The sequence below is a fragment of the Petaurus breviceps genome, unplaced genomic scaffold (assembly GCF_028583685.1).
Source record: "Petaurus breviceps papuanus isolate PSGF00001 unplaced genomic scaffold, PetGlider_PUasm1.0 90977, whole genome shotgun sequence".
In the NCBI taxonomy this organism is placed as follows: Eukaryota; Metazoa; Chordata; class Mammalia; order Diprotodontia; family Petauridae; genus Petaurus; species Petaurus breviceps.
This window is the reverse complement of record NW_027187391.1, coordinates 6,191,701-6,213,934: the sequence shown is the minus strand read 5'-3', so window position 1 is coordinate 6,213,934 and position 22,234 is coordinate 6,191,701. Positions and strand designations below refer to the sequence as shown.

The window sequence follows — 22,234 nt, the reverse complement described above, 5'->3', positions numbered from 1 at the left end:
AGAGATAAATTTGATAATTCTATGATGATAAATCTCAAGTCAGGCATAAAACAGGAAGGTATTTGTCGCCTGCATGGAGAAAGTCTAGCATAGAGTGCAAATGAAACGATTTCCTCCGGGTGGTGAGGTCCTCCAGATGGATGTTTGTGGATGACGTTGTGCTGGTGATTACATCAAATTCCAGAATGCTGCAAAGCCTTCTTATCAAAATCTGCAGGTACTTAAGAAGCCAGGCTAAATATCTAGAGAGAAATGGCGCAGTGAAAAGAGTGCTAGATTTCTGGGCTGAGCCCCTTGGTGAGAGCGCTGGCTCTATGGCCTTACACAAGTCATGTCATAACCCTGGGCTTCACTTTCCTTGTCTTTAAAATGATAGGTTGGGACTAGATGCCTAGATGACCCCTGAGGTCTTTTCCCTTTGTAAGCCTATGATCTATACAAGAAAAACCAAGTAGATGAAGCATGTCTGTCGTCCAGACTATACCCAGTTCAGTGGATATCCCAGAGAGCAGACCCACCACGATGTAAATTGTGAATAGACACCACAGATAGACAGTGAAATCAGTCTAGAATTGAATAGGCCAAGGAAGGTAAGCTGAATTTAATTTGGAAAATAATAGTGCTTTTAATGAGGTCAAGCATCTCCCTGAAACAAAGGCATGTCTTTTAACATTTGTATTCTAGTAATGTCTTATGATTGTGAATGAAGCATGGGTTAGCATAGTCTCAAAAGAATTAGGGTTACATAGGGGCGGCCAGGTGGCTCAGCAAGTAAGAGCACCAGTTCCAGTGTCGGGATGACCTGGGAATCAAATCCAGGCTCAGATACTCAGCACCACACCCAGAAATAACTGACCGTGTAACCTTGAGCAAGTTACTTAACCCTGATGGCTCAAAAAAAAAAAAGAATTAGGGTTACAGATCATTCAAAGGGCAATGAAGAGACATGGTGGCCACGACTGGATATATAAGCAATGACACAGCAGAAGTGGGCAAAAAGATGATAGAGAAATGTATGACCAGAGAAGAAGATGTTGCTACTAAAGGATAACCAGTAGACCATGCTTCATTTATAACCAAATAATATCAAGTCAGAGGAAGGTCCCAACATGTTGGGTATACACTCTCTGTGGAGGAAACAGACAAAAGTCACGTGAGATGAGATGTGACCTATTGGAGAATTTGTAGCATGTCCAAATGAGGTCCCGTTGAGGTAGTAGAAAGGTGTAAACCAGGGGTGTTATAAAGCTCAAATGAGATGACAGATATAAAGCACTTTTTAACCTTAAAATGCTATGTGAATGCCAGTCATTGTTATTACTATTGACCTGGTGATGACTTCATTTTCTGAGCTTTCTGTGTTCCTTCTGAACTCAGACAATGTTTACAGAGCAAGGAGTGTGGGTAAATATTTTACAACATGGCTATCTGGGGGGAAAATACATACATACATACATACACACATACAGACACACTTTAAAGTTAATCAGCTTTATTAACACTTACCTAAGTCTGGATAATCAGCAAAGCAATAATAAAGCCCTGACTTGTAGCACTTAATAAATTTCTGCGGTATAAATGCTCATAATGAAAATTTAACAATGGGCTTTTCCTCAGCCCTGGTGTTAACACAGTCAGTAAAACAGAGTAATTGCTTTGTGGAGTACTGCTAATAGCCCTAAGGAGAGTGTCTCTTTCCCTCCAAGCCAGCCTTCAAGTAGTTTATAAAAGTACAGATAACTGGTATTAGACTGGCCTTTATACTGCGACACATGACAGATTATTTTGGGAAGAATGAGAGAAAGTAGACTTTGTGTCAGAATAGAACAGCTCTAGGAAATCTAGGTTTCTAAATTCCCTCAAATTTAGTTCTTCTATATGTGTCCTTGGACAAAATCAGTTGCATTGTACTATTCTGCAAACCACTGGAACTCTTAGGCCCAACATATATCAAAGGTTTGGGTAGTGATACTAGGATATTATCAGGTCAATGATAGCTATACCCTTCAATGTTCTCTCTGATGTGCTTCTATCAGAAGTAATGGTTCATTCTGTGTGTGGGTGTGTGTGTGTGTGTTGTTGTTTCTTATAGAGTGACATGACAGTCATCTCCTACTGCATTGGTGTTATTATAGGGCTAGCTAGATTTAGAAATACTCCTAAAAGGCATTCAAAACAGTCATTTTCTTGATCATTGGTACAGAATTTACCTAACTTTTATAAATTAATAGTTCATATTTATAAAATGCTTTAATATTTACACAAATATTATGAATATATATTCATCATAATGACCTTATAAGTACTACAGGTATTATCATATCTATTTTTTTTGTGTGTGCTTTTTGGAGGGGGGAGAGCAGGGCAATTGGGGTTAAGTGACTTGCCCAAGGTCACATGGCTACTAGGTGTTAAGTGTGTGAGGCCAGATTTGAACTCAGGTCCGCTTGACTCCAGGGTTGGTGCTCTATTCATTGCACCACCTAGCCACCCCTGTTAAATCCGTTTTGCAGATAAGGAAACTGAAGCTCAGAGAGGGTCAATGACTTGCCCATGGTTCCACAGCTAGAAAGGCACAGAGGCAGGATTTGAAACAGGTTTCCTTCTGATTCAGGTCCTGCCCTGTTTCTAGCACCATGCTACCAGCAGTGCATTTTTCTAAAATTCCTGGACCCTCTTCCCCAATTGTCTACTCATAGCAACTCAAATAGACCATGCATTACCGTTGCAATTTATCATATAACATTGTAGGGTCCAAAAAAAAAGTGAGGCAAGTCTAAGATTCTTATGGTCAGAGAATAACACTGGAGATAATAGAATACAATATCCTATGTATTTGTGAATCAATTAATATTTATTTACATACTTATTCATATTTACAAAGTAGCAAAAGCATTTTGCAGTGGAAAGTAAACTGGATTTAGAATCAGAGAACCTCAGTTTAAATCCTAGCACTGATACTGTGTGACCTTGAGCAAGTCACTTAACTTTTCTGAGACTCAGTGTTCCCATCTGTAAAACATAAATAATAATACCATTTACATTATCTAACCTCACAAAGTTGTTCTGGTGAAAGAGTTTTGTGAACCTTAAAGTGCTCTATGACATCAGTTATTATTATTGTTGCTGTTACTATCTATACATGGCCAGTTCTATTTAAGAACTTAAGACTTCAAATAACAATGAGATTTAATTTTTTCCCCTCTTATTAGGAAAAAGGTAAAATATGCATTAACCAACATTGAAATTTTGAAACTTTATAACTCCAAAGAGAGACTACATTTTGAGGATTTGTGAAAAGCATATGCATTTCAATGAAGATATCAGGAGAAGACAATATGACACAGATGATATGTAACCAAGAGTGCTGGAAGAAACAAGGATACTGTTTTCCATCGCTGAACATGGGGTGACCAAAAAGAATTGAAAAGTTGAAAGTATCACTGCTATTAATACTCTAGGTAGCATTTTGTTTCTTTCTGCTAGCTTAACCAGAAAGGCAGTAATAAAACCGGGAGATTTAGCTCCTTTTACACTCAGGAAGGGGATTTGTAGAGACACAAAAGAAAAATACAGACAGGACTGAGTGTTGAGATAGCATTTTTTTTTATAAATTAAGATTAAACTTTTGATTTATGGTGTCACATAGAGAATATAAGATCCCACTGTGCTTATTGTTCAGGGATTACAAAAAAGAATTTTATTTGATGGAACAGAACATTACCTTCCAAACTCTTTTACTAGAAGACGCCTCCCATTCATACATCAAGATTACTCAGGATGTCTTAGAAGATAGAACAGAGGAAAAACCTGTTCAATGACTCTGACAAAATTCAGATGAGATATTAAACAGAAGTATTCACCATCGTGATGGAGGAGATCCAGAGCATTGTACAGGTAGACAGATTCCCAGTGGATGATGAAATCCTTCAGATGTTCCTATTTGTGGATAACATTATGTTGATCATATCAAGCCCCCAAAATATTGAAGAGTATTCTGGATGAAGTCTGTAATCACTCAAAGGAGTGTGACCTGTGTTACCCAGCAAAGGCAAAGTGAATGAACACTGCCTATTGCCCAGATTTCAACATGCATTTGGACACAGGTTGCCCAATATTATCTATACCTGGGATAGATAGTACAGATGGACAGTGAGTTGAGGCCAAAGTTGAAACGATGGAGAGAGTGGATAGATTCCTTTCAGGACATTGCACCCTTTTCCTGACCCCAAGCTTCTCGTTGAAAGCAAATGTTGATTTTTAAAATAATAACATTTTACTGATCTTTCTATATGCCACCAAGACATGGAATATGACTGCTTCTAAAGATGAGGCAACATGATATAATGAATAAGATATTGGACTCGGGCTCAGAAAGACTTGGGTTTAAATCCTACCTCAGACACGAACTAACTGTGTGGCTAAGAGCAAATCCCTTAACTTCTTTTAGCCTCAGTTTCCTCAACTGTAAAATGAGGCAGTTGGACTCTATAATCCCTATGGTTCCTACCAGTTCTACGGCTTTGATTCTGTAATTTTATGAAGTAGAGTATTCCACAGAGGATAATAAGAAGGTGCTTGGTGAGTGCCAGCAGGCTATAACAGACTACCAAGAGAGAACAGCAAAGAACAGGGGAAAGGATGACGTTGAGAAACTTCATGACATGAAGAAAAGATGGGCTAATTGTACAAGAGCACATAATGGCTTATGTGCTCCACTGGTGTCTTCACAATGTCACAAATGTGAGAAAGGCTACCAACATGTTAGATAGACCATCTGTGGTGAATTTGGGGGAGAACATAGATAAGAGTCAGATAGGATGGGCAGTTTTGGAAGGGTGACAAATCTGCACCAATGGAATGAACTCCCAAATTGATGAGATCAACATATCTAGTGGAATATTTATGATGACCAGGATGTATTTTGGTTCCTCTCTATTTTTCATAATCCACGTAGAAGAGATTTCAACTTAAGATATTCCTTTTTTCCCCCATTTGTTCCCCTGTAGAAAGAATGTGCCTGGAAGTCATTCTTATCCTCTGTTATCAAATAAGCATTACCACGGAGGGGATCAGAAGTATGACAGCTTTTCACATTCAGCCCAAACTTCTCTAGTGTTGATATCATCTCGGATTCCCGCATATGAGGTATTAATTTTGTCATAAGGCCAATACGTTTCTGTATATCCTGTCTTGATCTGGAATAAAGTAACAATGGCAATCCTCAGTGCCTCATCTTCTGAACTGTGTACCTTGTAAAAGGAAAGGAGTTTGATCTACTTGGGGTTGCATGGTACAATGGAACGAGCAATGTCTCTGGAGCTGGAAGTCCCAGGTTTAAATTCTGCTTCTGATGTTAAATACCTTTATGACCTTGGCTAAGCCCCTCACCCTTACCCAAACTCAGTTTTTTGATCTGTAAAATAAAGGAGTTAGAATAGATAGCTTCTGAAGCCTTTCTAGGGCTGTGATCCTATAATCAAACTTAATATGCCACATTAAAGATAAAGAACAATGCAATTCAGATTTCTCCCCAAATTTCTCTATGACTAAAATAATAACATGAGACCAGCCTCCTCAAAGAATGTTTCAAACCCAATTCTGTATCATTACTTAAGCACAAAAATGACTTTGAGGTGTGCCTTTTGGATATAAAGGCAGGACTTATATGTATTTTCTGAGGCCCAGCCTAGCTTAGAGACTTAAGAATTAAAAAGAGATGTCAGGGGTCATCTAGACCAGAGAGAATCAAATTTACTTCCCACTATCCAGATTCAAATGTAATTAGTAAATGTTTAACAAAATAAGCAAAAGTACAATAAAACATAGATGTTAATTTCTGGTTTTCTAAGTCACTATACAGCCTAGAGGGATTCTTTTCTATTGGAGTTTGACACTGACTAGGCCAGTTTGTACTAATTTCAGAATAAAAGGGCAGAGAAAATCAATGCCACAAGTTTAACCATCAGATGATGAATGTGTTAGCCAAAAGTCATGAAAGTACCTGTTAAGGCATGGAGAACTTTGCTATCTGTATTAGTGAAAGGTGCCCTTATCAATGAGATCACATAGATTTTTGAAGTAGTGAAGTGTTCTTTTGATCTTTTTGAAAAAGATATTATCTAAAAATCAAGGTACCCATTTAAATTTTTTCACTTAGATATCAAGAATTAAAAAAATAAACAATGTAGGGGGCCTTCATAATAAAGACAGACTTTTTCAATGGAGGCAAAAATTGATATTTTTTATAAGTTATTCAAGAAATTTCTAATATGTGATTCAAATTTTAAAAAAACTTTTCATATGAAAACGAATAAAATACACACACATATATGTATACACATACATATGGAAAGAGAAAGAAAGAGTGTATATACCATTCTTTCCTGATATATACACAGTTGTTGTTCAGTCATTTTCAATTGTTTTCCACTCTTCCTAACCCCATTTTGGGATTTTCTTGGTAAAGATATTGGAGTGGTTTGCCATTTCCTCCTCCAATTTATTTTGCAGATGAGGGACTAAGGCAAACAGGATTATGTAACTTGCCCAGGGTCACACAGCTAGTAAGTGTCTGAGGACAGATTTGAACTCATTAAGATGAGTCTTCCTGATTCCAAGCCCAGTATTCTATCATTTGTGACATTTAGTCACCCATATACACAATAGGTTTGAGTTTAATTAGCTGGCTCAATTAGTTAGAACTCTGAAAATAATGAGCAGTTAAGTACCTACTACATGTGCCAGGCAATGTGTTAGGTACTAGGAAATACAATAAAAACAAGATAGTCTCTGACCTCAAGGAACTTATATTCTATCAGAGAAGATAACATGTATATAAGTATATATAAACAGACACAAAATAAATTATTGGTTTATTTTGCTGGAAGAGGGAGTACCCTGAAAGCTGGGGGGATCAGGAAAGGCTTCATGTGGAAGGTGTTGCTTGATCAGAGTTTTAAAGGGAACAAGGGATTGTACTCATTGTACTCATGGGGACAATCAGGGCGAAAACCAAGGTTGTACGTTTCCTTTTGGGAGTCAATTAATTTTTCTCTACTCTAAGGTTCCAGATTTTACATCTAAGCCCAGCTAGCTATCTTCTTGGATACAAGGTGATGGGAAAGGATGGATCTGTATAAAAACAGGTAGCTCCTCAGAGATGGAAGTTTGGGGATTAATATTAAGAAGTGATGGAGAAAGAGGCTTCCATGGAGTTCAAAGAGGTCTTATAACAAAAAATAATAGATCCCTTCTAAAAATAAATGTTATTTTAATGTTAATTATATTTTGCTTATTAATAACTATTGTCAGTAAGTGAACTTCATTTTCTGAAACTCAAATTTTTCCTCTAGATGGTTGTGGACAGTGTTAAGACTGGTGTCATTCCTCTGGTGTATGAATATACTGGCTTGACTTTGGAAAGTCTACTGCTGCTTGTAGAAAAAGTTCTTGATGGTCGGAATGTACAAAGTATTGGTATATTTAGTGATGGAGATTCCAGAGAAATCAATTTACTACAAGGTAACTTCAAAGAAAGTAGAAGTTTTTTTGTTTATCTATTATGCTCTAATATGTCCATTTTCTGATAGTCTTTATAGTAATGTTAGAGTTAAGAGGATAAGTTGTCTTGGGTTTTGGGTTGTGTTTTGTTTTTGCTTTTTGGAAGGGGGAAGGTAGGGTAATTGGGGGTTAAGTGACTTGCCCAAGGTCACACGGCTAGTTTTGTGTTGTGTCTGAGGCCGTATTTGAACTCAGGTCCTCCTGACTCCTGGGCTGGTGCTCTATTCACTGCAACACTAGCCTCCCCAAGAACAATTTTGTCAAGAACAAAATTTTGAATTGAGTTTTTAAATGGAGGTATTTCTGATATCAATAGAAAAAGAGAGCTATCTTAACTGATGTGCCAGGTACTATGTTAAGCACTTTTTCCTCTATAAATATTATCTCATTTGGTCCATACAACAACCTTTCAAGGTAGGTATTATTATTATTCCCATTTCAGCTGAGGCAGACAGAGGTCAAGTGACTTGCCAAGGGCCACATAGCTAGTCATTGTCTGAGGCTGGATTTGAATTCAGATCTTCCTGACTCCAAGTACAATGCAATATCTACTAAACCACCTAGACATATTAGTTGGAATAAAAACATTGGTTCATTCATCTTGGACCAACAGCCAAAAGACTTTATTGAAATCTACTTTATTGAAATTTTTTGTAAGAGACTGGGAAAATTCCTTCAGAAATCACTATAATTATTTTGTTAGCAGGAAAGAATGTTTTAGAATTAAAGCTGCCTTTCAGAGTGTTTTTATATTATAACTTGCATTGGACTTTGCTTAGACCTCTGTAATGTATGCTTGGAGTGCTCCACACACCCCTTCAATGTCATCCCTCATACAAAGCTTAAATCATCTACTTTCTCTGTAGCATGGCTTGTTCACTCTAAGTGCCCTCACATTGGCAGGTTAGGTTCCTAGAGAAGGACCACCATCACAGGTATATTCAACATTTCTCAGGCCCTACGGGTAACCCTGTTGTGGAAGAATAAACTCTCCCTACTCAGTATTTTAGCTATTAAGCCCCCACCAATATAATTCCATTTACACAAGCCGGCTATTAAAAGTGATGACACATTTAGAAGACAACTATTTACTTAGCAATAGGACAAAAGAATAATCACATCACAGATACTCATTTAGTAAAACAAGTGAAGAAATAACTATATCACAACCCATACATAAACCTGGATCATAATTTGCAAACAGCACAATCAGGATGTGTGTGAAAAAGTAAGCAAACACAGAAATCTAGAAGGGAAGCCCATGAAGGAAGAAAGCCCTTGTTTTTATGGTTACTTACAACTTGGACTGCAGGTTTTGCGGTTATTGATCCACTTGAGGATATTTGCATCAACATAAAACTGCTTCTCTGTTAACTACTCTCCTTCTGACTCTCACTGCTTTCTAGCTGGATATATCCTCTTTATGTTCGTCATTAAAGGGGTGCTGAGAAAGCTTTTAAATTAGTTAGCAGTTTTTCTAAGCTAGAGATCTACATAGGATCAGGCTGCCTCTCTCTGGGCAATTCAGACAATCTGAGCCAGCTTTTCACTTAGAAGGATTCTGCATTGTCCAGTGAGCTTGTAGTAAACAGAACTCATAACAAAGCAACTCAGGTTGAGTTTCTGAGCAATACAGTTAAGTCCGGCCAGCTTTTTCCTCACTAGGATGCTGAGTTGTTCAATTAGATCTCAGTATCTCTTCCTATACAGCAAAATAGTTGCAAATCCTTCTTTCCCTTTCTGGTTTTCCTTCTTAAGAGAGCAGCAAAGAGTAATAGGCACTTGTGAGAGGATTTATCTCTCTCAAACTGTAAAGTAAGTGAGTGAGTGAGTGAGTAAGTAAGTGAGTAAGTAAGTAGAGCTAAAGAGCAATGGTTGGAATTGAAGTTCTCTTCCAAAGAGTTTGAACCTTTATTCAACCAATCAGGCCCTCCAGCTGAAGCTTTCCTATTAGCTGATTACTCCTGCTGCTAGTTCCTCCACACAGCTCAAACAGAGTTGACTCCTCTCTTCCTCTTTCTGGATCACTCCATTCAAACTTCTTTAACCTCTTCACTTACTTTTAACACACATCACAGGCTTAAATAAGAGCCTCCTGATTCTCAGAGATTCACCTTTCACTTATAAGACAAAAACTTGCCAAATATCCACTATGACATCAACAATATTTATTTAATCGTCCCAGTCTCCAAAGAGTTTTGTCCTCTTAAATATTAAAACCATTAAATGCAAATAAACAAGGACAACAATGCTCAGTAGCTCTAGTCATTCCATAGTTTTAAAAGATCTTCACTTTAACAGTTGGTGCTTTCAACTATGTTTCCTCATAATTAAATTTTAGCAGCTTTTATTAAATAAAATCTCCTTCTCTGCCTCTTCAAGTCATCAAACTTTACATTCAAAAGAGGGCATCATTCTACAACCATTATTAGGCGATTTGAGTCATCATGTTTATGCCATAGTTCATTTTTTTTTACCTTTTACAACTAAATTGTTCACAACCTGTCTGAAAGCTGTTTCCTTACACATAGATGTTAGCAAGTTTTATTAAATAGAATTTATTTTCCTACTAATTTTATGTACATGTATCAGTAAGAGAATGCTTCACATCCTTTGCCAATTGATTTAAATATATATTTTTTTAAATATTCTCCAGGAGTCTAGGTGGTGTAATGAATAAAGCACCGGCCCTGGAGTCAAGAGGTTATGAGTTCAAATCCAGTCTCACACACTTAACACTTACTAGCCATGTGACCTTGGGCAAGTCACTTAACCCCAATTGCCCTGCCTTCCACACTCCAAAAAGCAAAAAAGTAAAATTCTGAATTTAAGCACTAAAAAAGAACATTTCAGTATTTACAACAGAACATAAAGAGGATTCTATAGGAAACCATGAATCTCTACCTGATACCACTTGATATTTTCTAAAGTATATAATAAATTCGATGTATTATTTACTTGGCTTCTCTATGCTTCCTTTTGAATTTATTTTTGTTCTGTTCCGTGCATTTAAAAAAATGTTACAAGGGCCTTCTTTTCTTGCATCACAATTGCTAACCCCCCCAACCAGAATCCTTACCCCCAATTGAAAATGGAGATAAAGAAAGAAAACAAACCCTTTCTAAACAAATAGACATAGTCAAGAAACTGATTACTACAGACATCATGTCCAAAAGCGTACATCTCTGAATCTTTTGTCCATCGCCATTCCAAAAAGAAGTGGGTAATATGTTTCATCACAAGTCTTCTGGAAATATTGCTGGTCATAACTTTAATTAGTCCTTAAGCTTTTCAAAGTTGTTTTTCTTTACACTGTTGTATACAGTCTTTGTATAAACTGTTTTCCTGGTTCTACTCACTTTACTCTGCATCAGTTCATACTACCTAGGATTTTCTAAAATTGTCTTTTTCGTAATTTCTTATGGCACAATAACATTCCATTACATGCATATACCACAGAGCTCCTGGGTAGCTAGACTATCTCATTCTCAGTTCTAAAGTATTATGCTGATTGGCATCACCCCGATTTTTGTTGAGTGCCCCCTGCCCCTCCCTGGGGCCTGTGACTACTATTAAAGAGTGAAACCACAAGATTCTTCTACTCAAAGCTTCCTATTCCTTTACAACAGCCAAGCAACACACCTCTTTTTTTCTTATTGGAATAAGCTTCTCAAGTGAATGTGATTGGGGCGGCTAGGTGGAACAGGGAATAGAGCACTGGCCCTGGAGTCAGGAGGACCTGAATTCAAGTCCAACCTCAGACACTTAACACTTACTAGCCATGTGACCTTGGGCAAATCACTTAATCCCAATTGCCCCTCCAAAAAGCAAAAAAAAAAAAAGAAAACAAATCAAGTGATTGTGATTTAGTGCAGTCACAATTTACAGCTTTCAGGATGAGAGAAGAAAGAAGTTCTTCTTGCTTGATTCATCTTTATAAAGTCCTGAGAGTTTTATTTTTGTCTTGAACTCTTTACTTCTCTTTGAATTATCTTTGACACATATATTTGCCTCGAACTTGACCAGAAGTAGACCAGTAGAATTCTGAAGTTTCATGACAGAGGAAGCACAGCAATGTGCTCCCTCCTTATTTTCCTATTGTTCTTGGCTGCACCACCACACTCCCATTCACTCAAACTTGAAATTTCAGCCAGCTTTCATTTTTCCTTCTCCTTTACCTTCTCTTTCACCTCCACTTCCCATCCACTCTGTCAATAATTTTTGAAATTTCTCCCTCTATAATATCTCTGAAACATGTAATTTTTTCCCATTCTCACCGCCACCACCCTAGTTCATCCCCTCACAACCTCTTGCTTGAACTTCTGAAAGTTGGCTAACTAGTTTTCCTGCCTCCAATCCCCTTTGACATTATAGCAATATTAACCTTCCTAAAACATAGCTCTGAAGTGATTACCACCTCTTGCCAAGAACCTTCAATGGATTCGTATTATCTACAAAATGATACTCACACTTTCTTTACCTGGTATTCAAAACCCATTATGATCAAAATCCAATTTATTTTCTAACTTTTATTTTTCATTAGGGTAGTGGATAAAACTTTGGGCTTGGAATCAGAAAGATCTGTGTTCAGATCTGTCCTCAGACTTTCTAGCTTTGTGACCCTGGGCAAGTCACTTAACCTCTTTTTTGCCTCAATTTCCACAACTGCAAAATGGGGATAATAATAGCACATATTGCTCAGGGTTGTTGGGAGGATCAAATGAGATAATATTTAGCATAATGCCTGGCACATAGCAAGCGCTTATAAATGTCTTTTTTTTTTTTAACATAATCTGTTCTTTAGTCTTGGAAATTGCTATTTCCGAAATATGCTTTTCACTTTTCTATTCATATCCCTTTGATCATTGTCTTCTTTCTACTTAAGATGCCCTTCTGCCCCACTCTCATTCTACCTATCTAATTTTTATACACTTTTTCTGATTTAGTTCAAATGCAGTTTTCTTCTTAAAGTCTTCTCTGATCTTCCAGAAGTAATGGCTCCTTTCTCTTTACTAACTTGCCATCTATAAACTCTTTGGTGAATAATATTGTCTTATGTGTATCCTCCATGACGTATAGCACAATGTTTTGCTCATAATAGGTATTCAATAAATAATTATTTAATGAGTAGTTACAGACTTCTGAACCATGAGTATACAGTGTTTCACAGTGTAATGAGAGATGGATTTAAAGAAAGCAGGAGTCATGATAATTTCCAATAGCATTTTTGGTAGTGGTATGATGGCACTGTTAACATGTAATAATGTGTGCCACAGTTACATGTATTTAAAAAATGCAAAATAGCTCTCAGTGCCAAGAGGACAAAATAGTCCCTTTTGCCTTGGTAGTGAGATTGCCAGAATAGTAGAGAAAGAAACAGGAAGTACTAAAAATCATGGGTTTTAGCCCATTTATGAATTTTAACACAGATACTGGTATTTGAAGTGGGAGATACCTATCCAATGACCAAGGAATGAAGAAAGTTTGTAGGAAATAAATTATATCAGTCTTGGCATTTTCACTCGAAATGAATGAAGTTGCAACTAAAAGGACACAGAAATTCTTGAAGAGGGTAAATAGAAGAGCTAGCAAGTTGATTTTATTGGGAGCTCAGAGGCAACAAGAAACCGCATTTCATAGGACATTTGGTTGTATTGTACTATAGTATTTGAAATAAGTATTTCTCAAAAAAAGAAATAAGTATTTGTAAAAGGACCAACATTAAAATAATTTTAGTTTATGCACCAACATCTGCTATATAAGATTCAGAGGCAGAATAACTCAACAAAGAACTCAATAAGATCCTCCAAATTAAATCAGTATATACTTTTATATGCCTATGTATAATGAATATGTTCTTCAAGAAAAGAATGAGTAGGTACCAGAAATGATAAGACATGAGAACCATTCCTGAATCAACTCTTTGTATAGTCAGACCATTAACATCTTAAAACAGAGGTCAAAATTAAAACAAATGTAGAAGAATGAATACAAATTAAAAATATGTAGTATATAATAGAAACGAATCCTGATCTATTCAAACAAGTTATTGATTGTATAACATGGGATATGAATAGAAAAATATTACATAGAAATATATTATAAAAATTTTGTAGAAAGTTTAGCTTGACAATAGCCTTATTGCCAGGAGACCAAAAGAGCCTCAAAGATCTTTAGTCAGTAAATGCTTTCCCTACTGTCCAAGTGAAGAGATACAGGCTCTGAAAGGTCATCTGACAAAAATGCATCATATCGTTGTGTGGTCCAACAAAACAAATTTCCACACTGACCACTACTGAATCAACCCATCTCTCTCTCTGTCTGTCTCTCTCTCTGTCTGTCTGTCTCTCTCTCTCTCTTTCTCCATTCTAAGTTCATCACCTCTCTGGCAGGAGGAAAGTGATGGGTTTTATCTTTAATCTTCTAGATTCACGGTTTAGCATTTCGTTGACCGGAGTTCTAAAATATTTCAAAGTTGCGTTTCCATGCAACGTTATCATTTTACAAATGGTGCACCTAGTTCTGCTCACTTAGCTCTTCACCAGTTCATAGAGGCCTCCACAGTTTGGCCTGTGACTATCCATTTCATTATTTTTTATGGCACAATAATATTCTATTATATTTGTATAGCATGATTTATTTGGCCATTCCTCAATAGGACAGTTCCTTAATTTACAATTTTTAGCTACTGTGAAAAAGATGCCATAAATAGTTTTATACATATATACCCTTTTATTCTTTCTTTGATCTCTTTGGAGGTACAGTTTTAATAATGGCATAACTGAATCAAAGGGTATTTACAATCTAATAACTTTGGGAGCATAGTTCTACAATGCTTTTCAGAATAGCTGGACCAATTCACAACTCCACCAACAGAGTAGTACATCAGTGTACTTCTTTCCCCATAGATCCCTCTGATATATGTCATTTTTTTCTTTCATCATCTTTCTCTGATGGGTGTGAGTTCCTTTAATTTGCATATCTCTAATTATTTGGTGAATTAGAGCATTTTTCATATGGTTGTTGAGAGCTTGGATTTTTTTCCCCTTTGAATACTACCTGTAATACATTCTTTCACCATTTATCTTTTGGGGAATGGCTCTTAGTTTTATAAATTTGCATCAACTCCTAGTATACCTCGTTTATGAGACATTTATCAGAGAAACTTTCTTCAAAGATTTTTTTCCCAGTGATCCATTTCCCTTCTCATTTTAATCATTTAACAGATGAAGAAACTTAAGCCAAGGAAGGTTAAATGACTTACCCAAGAACACAGGTTCAGAAACAAGACTTCAACCTAGGTCCTCTGACTGCAGTGTCAGGGCCCTTTTCATTGTACTACACTGCCTCCCAAAGGTCACAATGGCTTAGAATATAAATTCATTTGTAAAATCTTATGGAGAAGGGTGACAGAAAATTGTGAGCAATATTTTCTCAAAAATAAAAGAGAAACAGTGGAAGGTAAAAACAATTTTTGAAAAGCTTGATAGAGACCCATAAAAGGGTTGAAGAACTGATTCAGTACTCTACCATGTTGGCTTAACAAAGGCATTATTCTTTATAACTTAAAGCTATAGGGGAGAAAGCATTTCAAACATACACAGAATCTTACCACCATGATAAAAAGCTCCTTCTTGAGTTAGAGCAAGGCTGAAATTGTACAACCTTTGGGCATGACAAAATTCAAATGAAGGTACACAGTCATCTGGGAAAGGGTGGCACAAAGTTAGGAGACTGATGAAGGTATACTGAGAAGACACAATGACCAGGTCATGATTAGAACATTCAGAGAACAAGTATGGCAAGTTGAGCAGGTGTTTTTCATTGTTCTACCTAAAGATAGCAAAGATGCTCATGGGAAAGAAAATTTCTTTATTCATAGGCCTTTGAAGTAATGACAGATTCTCTAGAAGCACAAGATAAGACTGACCTAAAATCCTGATTCTAGATAACCAAAGTCACCCCAAGGTCATTTAATTATGAACATGAAAGGAAGGTAAAAAAATTTTAATGGTAAAGATTAGCAAAGACTTTTATGAAAAATAAAACTTTTTTAAAACATGATGGACAATTGTTATTATACTAGAATTTTAACATTCCCAAAAGTGCTTATAAAAGAGATGTAAATGTCACTGAAGAGAACAAAGTTGGTCCAAATGACTTGATTGTCACAAGTATACAGGTACAGGAGATAACATGATTGTGAGGGCAACAGAAAAGGAATCTGAAGGCAGGGAAGATACCAAAGGCATGGGGAAAAAAATCTCATTCCTTATTAAGTGAAAAATGTAACCCATCAAACATTCTGACTTTTCCATCTATATAAAATATTTATGAGAATCATCTATACATATATCAAGGGCATGCTTGATTAGAGCACAGAGTGGAGGACAGGCAGATTTTCTTAAGGTATATTCCACAATAGACCTATCATATAATTGGAAAGGTTTAGAGAAGACAAGATTCCACTGCATTTATTTTTGGTTAATTATTTTTAAAAATGCATTTGGTGGAGTAAAATACTACCTTAAAGATACTCTTCCAACAAGATGTCTTCCCTTTATGTATCAAAATTATGTAAAATTCCTCGAAAGATATAATAATAGCAATAACCTTATTTGACCACCCTCTAATCATCAATATCAGGTGAGTCTGAAGACCAAAAATACCAAAGGTATTTTCCACTGCATTGGAGGAAAACCTGCCTAGAGTCCATGATGAAGAAGGATGTCTTTTGACATCATTCTGGTTGTATCAAAGTTTGGAACATTGTAGAACTTCCTGGAAGAGCTTGATAATCAATCAAAAGAGTTTGGCCTGACCTTCCCTATAATAAAAATGAAGTTAATTTCTGTTGTCCAGATTATGACTTGTAGTTAGACAACCTATAGAACAATACTATACATCAGTATGTACTATACATATAGAACTATATATACATTAGTACATATAAAATCTTCAACAGACAGTACAAGTACACAATAAATTGGGCAAAGAATTAAGCAGAAGAAAGAAAACTAGATTGCTTTCAGGAAATTTCAAACCTTTCAGCTTCTAGAAAATAAAGGCCCACCTATTTATTTATTTGTTTGTTTATTTTTGCTTTTTGGAGGCAATTGGGGTTAAGTGACTTGCCCAAGGTCACATGGCTAGTTTTTGTGTTAAGTCAAATTTGAACTCAGATCCTCCTGACTCTAGGGCCAGTGCCACCTAGCTGCCCCAGGCCCACCTATCTAATGCTAATATTCTACTGGTAGTGTATAATTGTGAGTTATGGGACAGTATAATTGCTGAAAGGTTAAAAATGAGTGTAACATGGAAGGCAATGGAGAAACACATGATGAGTAAAAATAGGCGTCTTGCAAATCTAATCAAAGGATCTTTAAACTAAAAAGGATGGGAAAGGGAAGACACTACCTGTATGTATATCCTTGAAGTTAGACATCATAGGGAGTGCCCTCAAAGAAGGAAGACTAATTACTGAAACACCAAGAAATTCACAGAAGTCAAGACCCAAGGAAGTAATCAAGAGTAAAACCTGTTGCCTCCACTATATATACATAAATACATAAAATTTAGGCAACAAACAAGCAGAACTAGGAGTCTTAGCACAAGGGGCAAATTTAATTTCATAGGTATCATTAAGATTTAGTGGGATAAAGCCAAAAGTTTGCTAGTAAATGTTTAACAACCAGCTTTCTAAGAAGAAAAATGAATGCATGACACACTTTCAGATTTAATCTGCACTATTAACATTTCATCCATTGCTTAAGTCTAGACAATCAACAAAATAATAAATCAAGGCCTTATTTGTATCTGGTATTTGCTGATCCAAAGTACAAATGTTCACACTGAAAATTTAACATTTGTCCCTCAGAAGTCAAGGAGAGCTAGCTCCAGCATCTATATACATCTGTATCTGTCTGTCTCTGTCTCTCTCCTTTACCCCTCCAAGCAACTTCTTGATTTATAAATAACTTCTTGATTTATCTTATGGTAATTTCACAGAGGAGGAATGAACACTGTATTCAAATAGTTGAAGGCCTTTTATGTGAAGGAATGGTTACATTTGTTCTGTTTGGCTTCAGAGGGCAGAACCAGAGGAATGGGTTGAAGTTGCAAAGAGTTGTAATCAGAAAAAAACTTACTAGCAATTAGAATTGTCAAAAAAAAATCAAATGGTTTGCCTTAAGAGATAGTAGATTTCTCCTCCTTGAAGGCAGGTCTTTAGGCATAGACAAGATGACCATTTGTCAGGTATGTATGTTACAGTGGAATTTCTGTCATGTTTGGGTTGAACTAGATGAGTGCTGAATGCTATGAACTTATAGATTTTGTGATATAATACAAAGGAGATATAGGGAAAATTTATATTGGAAAAGGACAAGCGTCACACAGGATAGTCAGTCATGAATAAATGGGAATAGCATAATTAGGAGTCACATCCAAGTTGATGAAATCTGTGGATATTCACAAAGAATGAGCTAGAAGTGCCCGTAAATACTCAGGGCATATTTTCATATGCCTTGATGGTCCATGTTCTATGCTCACATATAATATGAATAAAATAAAAACCTATTTATTTTAGTGGCATTACCTTTGTGTCTTTTCTTCCTAGTAGACTGAAAACTCCATGTGGGAAAGGATACTAGTATATGTAACCTCTGCATGTTCCCCTAGTCCCTAATCTGTATAGAGCAGGTGCTTAACAAATGTCCACTGAATATTTGCTGAGTAAGTGATTGATCTGTAAATATGATCTATGTATTTTGGCAGTGATGTTAGACACAAGAGTTGGCTTGGTGTATTTCCCATAGAGTGAGACTTGTAAAGTGACTTTCAATGATGTGATAATGTTGTTGGTTTCTTCATGCGACAAAATGCAAAAACAAAGCTCGTGGCTGTGATATTGTACCAAACGTATTTTGTTTTTATCAGGGTATACAATTGGTGTTGACAATGTGCTGACCCCTGAGATGCGAGACTTTTGGGAGAAACTTGGAAGCTGTGTGGCTACTCAAGAAGAAGGTGGTCATGTTGATATCTTTGTCCCTCTGGCAGCATCAGGTCAGCCTTTGCCAAGCTTTAATTAGAATACAGCAGTCCTAGACCAATTTTACAATGATAATTTATGAAGTTAGCACTAGGCAGAGCCATAATTAGAAATTCTTTCACCTGGGGCAAAAATAGGTGACAGAAGAAACAGTGGCAGTGGGTGAGAATACAGTGATAGAAAGAGAGGGGATGGTTCAACCATGAGCGGTTGTGTTGGGAGAAGGAGGTCTTCATTTCTCCCAAAGAGTTAGACTGTGGTATCCTAGAGATTTGTTGAGGGGAAACAAGGATAGAAGAGGCCAGCCACTGAAGAAGTTGTTACAGCAACAAAAGCCTGAGTGTAGCTCTTCAAGCCAGGGGAGGATCATGAGTTGAAGTACCAGGTTGGTAGTCACTGCATGGAAAATGCCACTCCCCCACTCCCATTGGCTTCCTCGAACAAAGACCTGTTCACTCCATACTAGTTACAACTCTGGAATGAGGTCAAGTCATTACTTGTTGGATGTTATTTCTTCCTCCTTATATTGTTAATGCTGAGTTATCTGAATTGCAGGGAGGGATTAGACCAGTAGAAAATATTTTTCTCAGTAATGACTGAGAGAAAGCAAAAACTTGTAGGTTACAAAGAAGCCTCATGCACATATGCCTTCTTCTAATCACTAGTCATACAATTTCTCCAGCAGAGGTGTGAAGTAGGAGGGGGTGTTGATAAAAGCCCAAGTGGCACTTTGCCTGTCCTTTCTCCATGAAGTTTACAATCCTCTATGCCCACCCCACAGAATTCTCACCAGTATTGCCATAGAGACTATATCCTAGACTTGGATTGAACCTAAATGATAGTTACACAAACCCCTAATTTGTTATACCTGAATAACGATCACAGCATATGTGCTTTTAGATGCTAACCCATCTAGAACCTACAACTCTCATACTAATTTGAAGCACTTTTCTTCTTTTGCCTTTTGGAGGGCAGTTGGGGTTAAGTAACTTGCCCAAGGTTACATGGCTAGTTTTTTTGTGTGGGTGTTAAGTGTCTGAGGCCAGAACCTCCGGTCTTCCTGGCTCTGGGCCAGTGCTTTACTCACTGTATCTCATAGTAATTTGAAACTAATTTCAAAAAGAAAATGTTTCAGCCACATAAGATTTTGTTCTAATATTTCTTATTATTGCATGAAGTCATTAATTTCTGTTTAGTCTCTTCTAATTACCAAAAAGGTAAGTTTTACCATTTATCTTTTCTACACTATTTATTCTCCTTCCAATTATTTTCTCCAGAACTTTTATTTTATTTTTTTTTAATTCCTTGTTTCATTTCCTCCAGTTATTCATATAATCCTTATGGGAAATCCATTTTTTTTTCTTTGAATCTTTGCTTACAGTGGTGGAGTGTCACTCTTCTTTTAGGTTGGATTTGGGGATATTTCTGATTTATAACAGTATCCCAAACCTAGGATGTCAATTCTGGACTGAATATTGCTGCTCCTTTTGATTTCTAGGTCCACATTGTGGAGTTTACAACCACCTTAGGGTTTCCTCCTTGGAGCCCTCTGTTCTTGATGCCTCCAACTATAAAGTCTTGAAGGCGTCAGTTGTCTAATCTCTAACTGTGCTAGGAGGCTTCTGTTTTGTTTGCTTGTGCTGGTCCTGTCCCCTTTCTTACTGCCTTTGAGATTTTTGGGTTGATTTTTTAAACAGAGTTCTGGGGTAGATGAAGTTACTTATGACAGTTTTTTCATCGGATTTCTTGATCATTATTTGACCTAGTGCTATGGTTAGGTTTTTGCTGGAGTAAGTATATGGGAGCCAGGCAGTCTGCCTTCATTCAAGTAGCCATTTTAGCTAAAAAGGATTTGTTTCTAGTACAATGAATGACACTGCTTGGCTGAGGCCATAGGGGATGACAGCTTGCTCTAATCCCTGTCTTTTACCTGTCTGTCATCACAGTTGCCCTGGGTTCATTGCTCTGGAATTGCCTGACTTCTCAATAGGAAAAACAGACTTTATAATTCTTACGTTCATTGGCTCTTCACTCCCCACCCTAGTTGCTACTAATAGAGCAGCTAAATATAGAAATGGTTGTGGCCTTGAAGTCCAAGGCTTCTCCCCAGCAAGGGGGAAAGTGAAAAAAAGAAATTCAATGGAGAAAAATGAGGAACATATGACACAGGTCATTTATTCCTACACAGGAAAGGGAATACCAAGCAATAAAGAATCGTAGAGTGATTAGAATACAATACAGTAAATTATCCCGAGGTGGTTAAGTAGGTTGGAAGGCTCATATTTAAACCTGGTTGTGATGTAAACATTTTTGCAAGATTGCTCATTTGCCAGTTGACACTTCACCTGCACTGAGCATGATCCAGTCAAACACCAAGTGGGATCATTTTTCCAGGGGTCTCATCAATAAAGCAAATACTTTCCTTGTCAGAGGCCCAAACCTGCTAGTGCTACTTTACCAAAACTGCCCGGGTAAACACTGTCCTCACCTCTTGCACCTGGAGGCCTTCTAGGACCTTTTCATGTTCACAAGAGCAGTGATAGAGGAAAGGAAACATAAAAGGAGGGGAAAGCAACCAGCGGTCCTGGGTGCAAACCTGGCAGAATGAATTCATGACTTACTTGGAGACTGGGGTCCCAGAAGAATCTTTCTCCATTCTCTTCCTTCAGGCACATCTTGTCTTTTCAAAAGCCTTGTCCAAAGAGACCCATGAACTGGAAAGAGTATCTTTTCCATATGTGAAGCACATCATTAGCTTTTCTAATATAGCAACTAATGGGAAAGGGAGTAGGGAGGACACTCAGTCTACTGATACATATTTTCATATATTCCAGGGTCAGGGGAAACCTGCTAAATGCAGATCATCATCCATGATCTACAAAGGTCGTGTTTACAGTAATTCAGGCCAGATTCACTGAAAGATAAGCAGCAGCCCTATTCTGCCTATTCATTTTCTTCAGTTATTGTTTGTTCTCTTGGGAACCTTTGGGAAAGCCTTTGAATTTATTAGCTGCAGTCAGATGCCCCTCCCCACCCCCACACCCCCAGAGTAATCAGAGGAGAAATAGAAAGGGCCTGAGTTAACTTTTGTGAATGCAGGTGGAGTCCAACCATATTTTGCTTGACCAATAGAATTTTATCAGACCTAATTAACTTTAAGAAATCATTTTCTGGACTGACAGAAAGTCTTATGAATTGAAAAAAAATAGTTCAATCTTCCTGAGAACAAAGAGATAAAAGCTATGAGTCCAACTAAATGACATTTAGACTAAAAAAAGTAGTGAGAGAGTACACCTTTATAGCTGCTGGTTCTTGTAACAACTGCAGCCATTTAGAGCATTGATTCGTACAGCATGAATAGAAAGAGTGAACATTAAAAATGTCTTAGGCTATGCCATTGTAATTACCTAAATTTCAAAGATAGTCAGGAAACATACTGTAAGCTGTGACCACTGATTGTACTCAACTCTAATGCTTGCTTATGATTTAAATTGACCTGTTTGGATTTTGACACTAAATCAAACTTAGATTGGACCATTTAAAATATCTAATATCTGCATCTAGTCTGAAAATAAATCTACTTCAGTTTTCCAAAATTTTAAATGAATATATCTTCCT

General features: G+C 37.0%; 1 protein-coding gene across 1 annotated transcript in view; it reads left to right on the top strand.

Moving 5' to 3' along the window:
• ECT2L (epithelial cell transforming 2 like) overlaps nt 1-22,234 on the top strand; it is a 101,590-nt gene that overhangs the window by 48,187 nt on the left and 31,169 nt on the right. Inside the window, exons 7-9 of the mRNA XM_069077241.1 lie at nt 5,010-5,148; nt 7,356-7,524; nt 18,502-18,630. Of these exons, the coding sequence (XP_068933342.1) occupies nt 5,010-5,148; nt 7,356-7,524; nt 18,502-18,630 (437 nt within the window). The remainder of the gene's footprint in view (nt 1-5,009; nt 5,149-7,355; nt 7,525-18,501; nt 18,631-22,234) is intronic.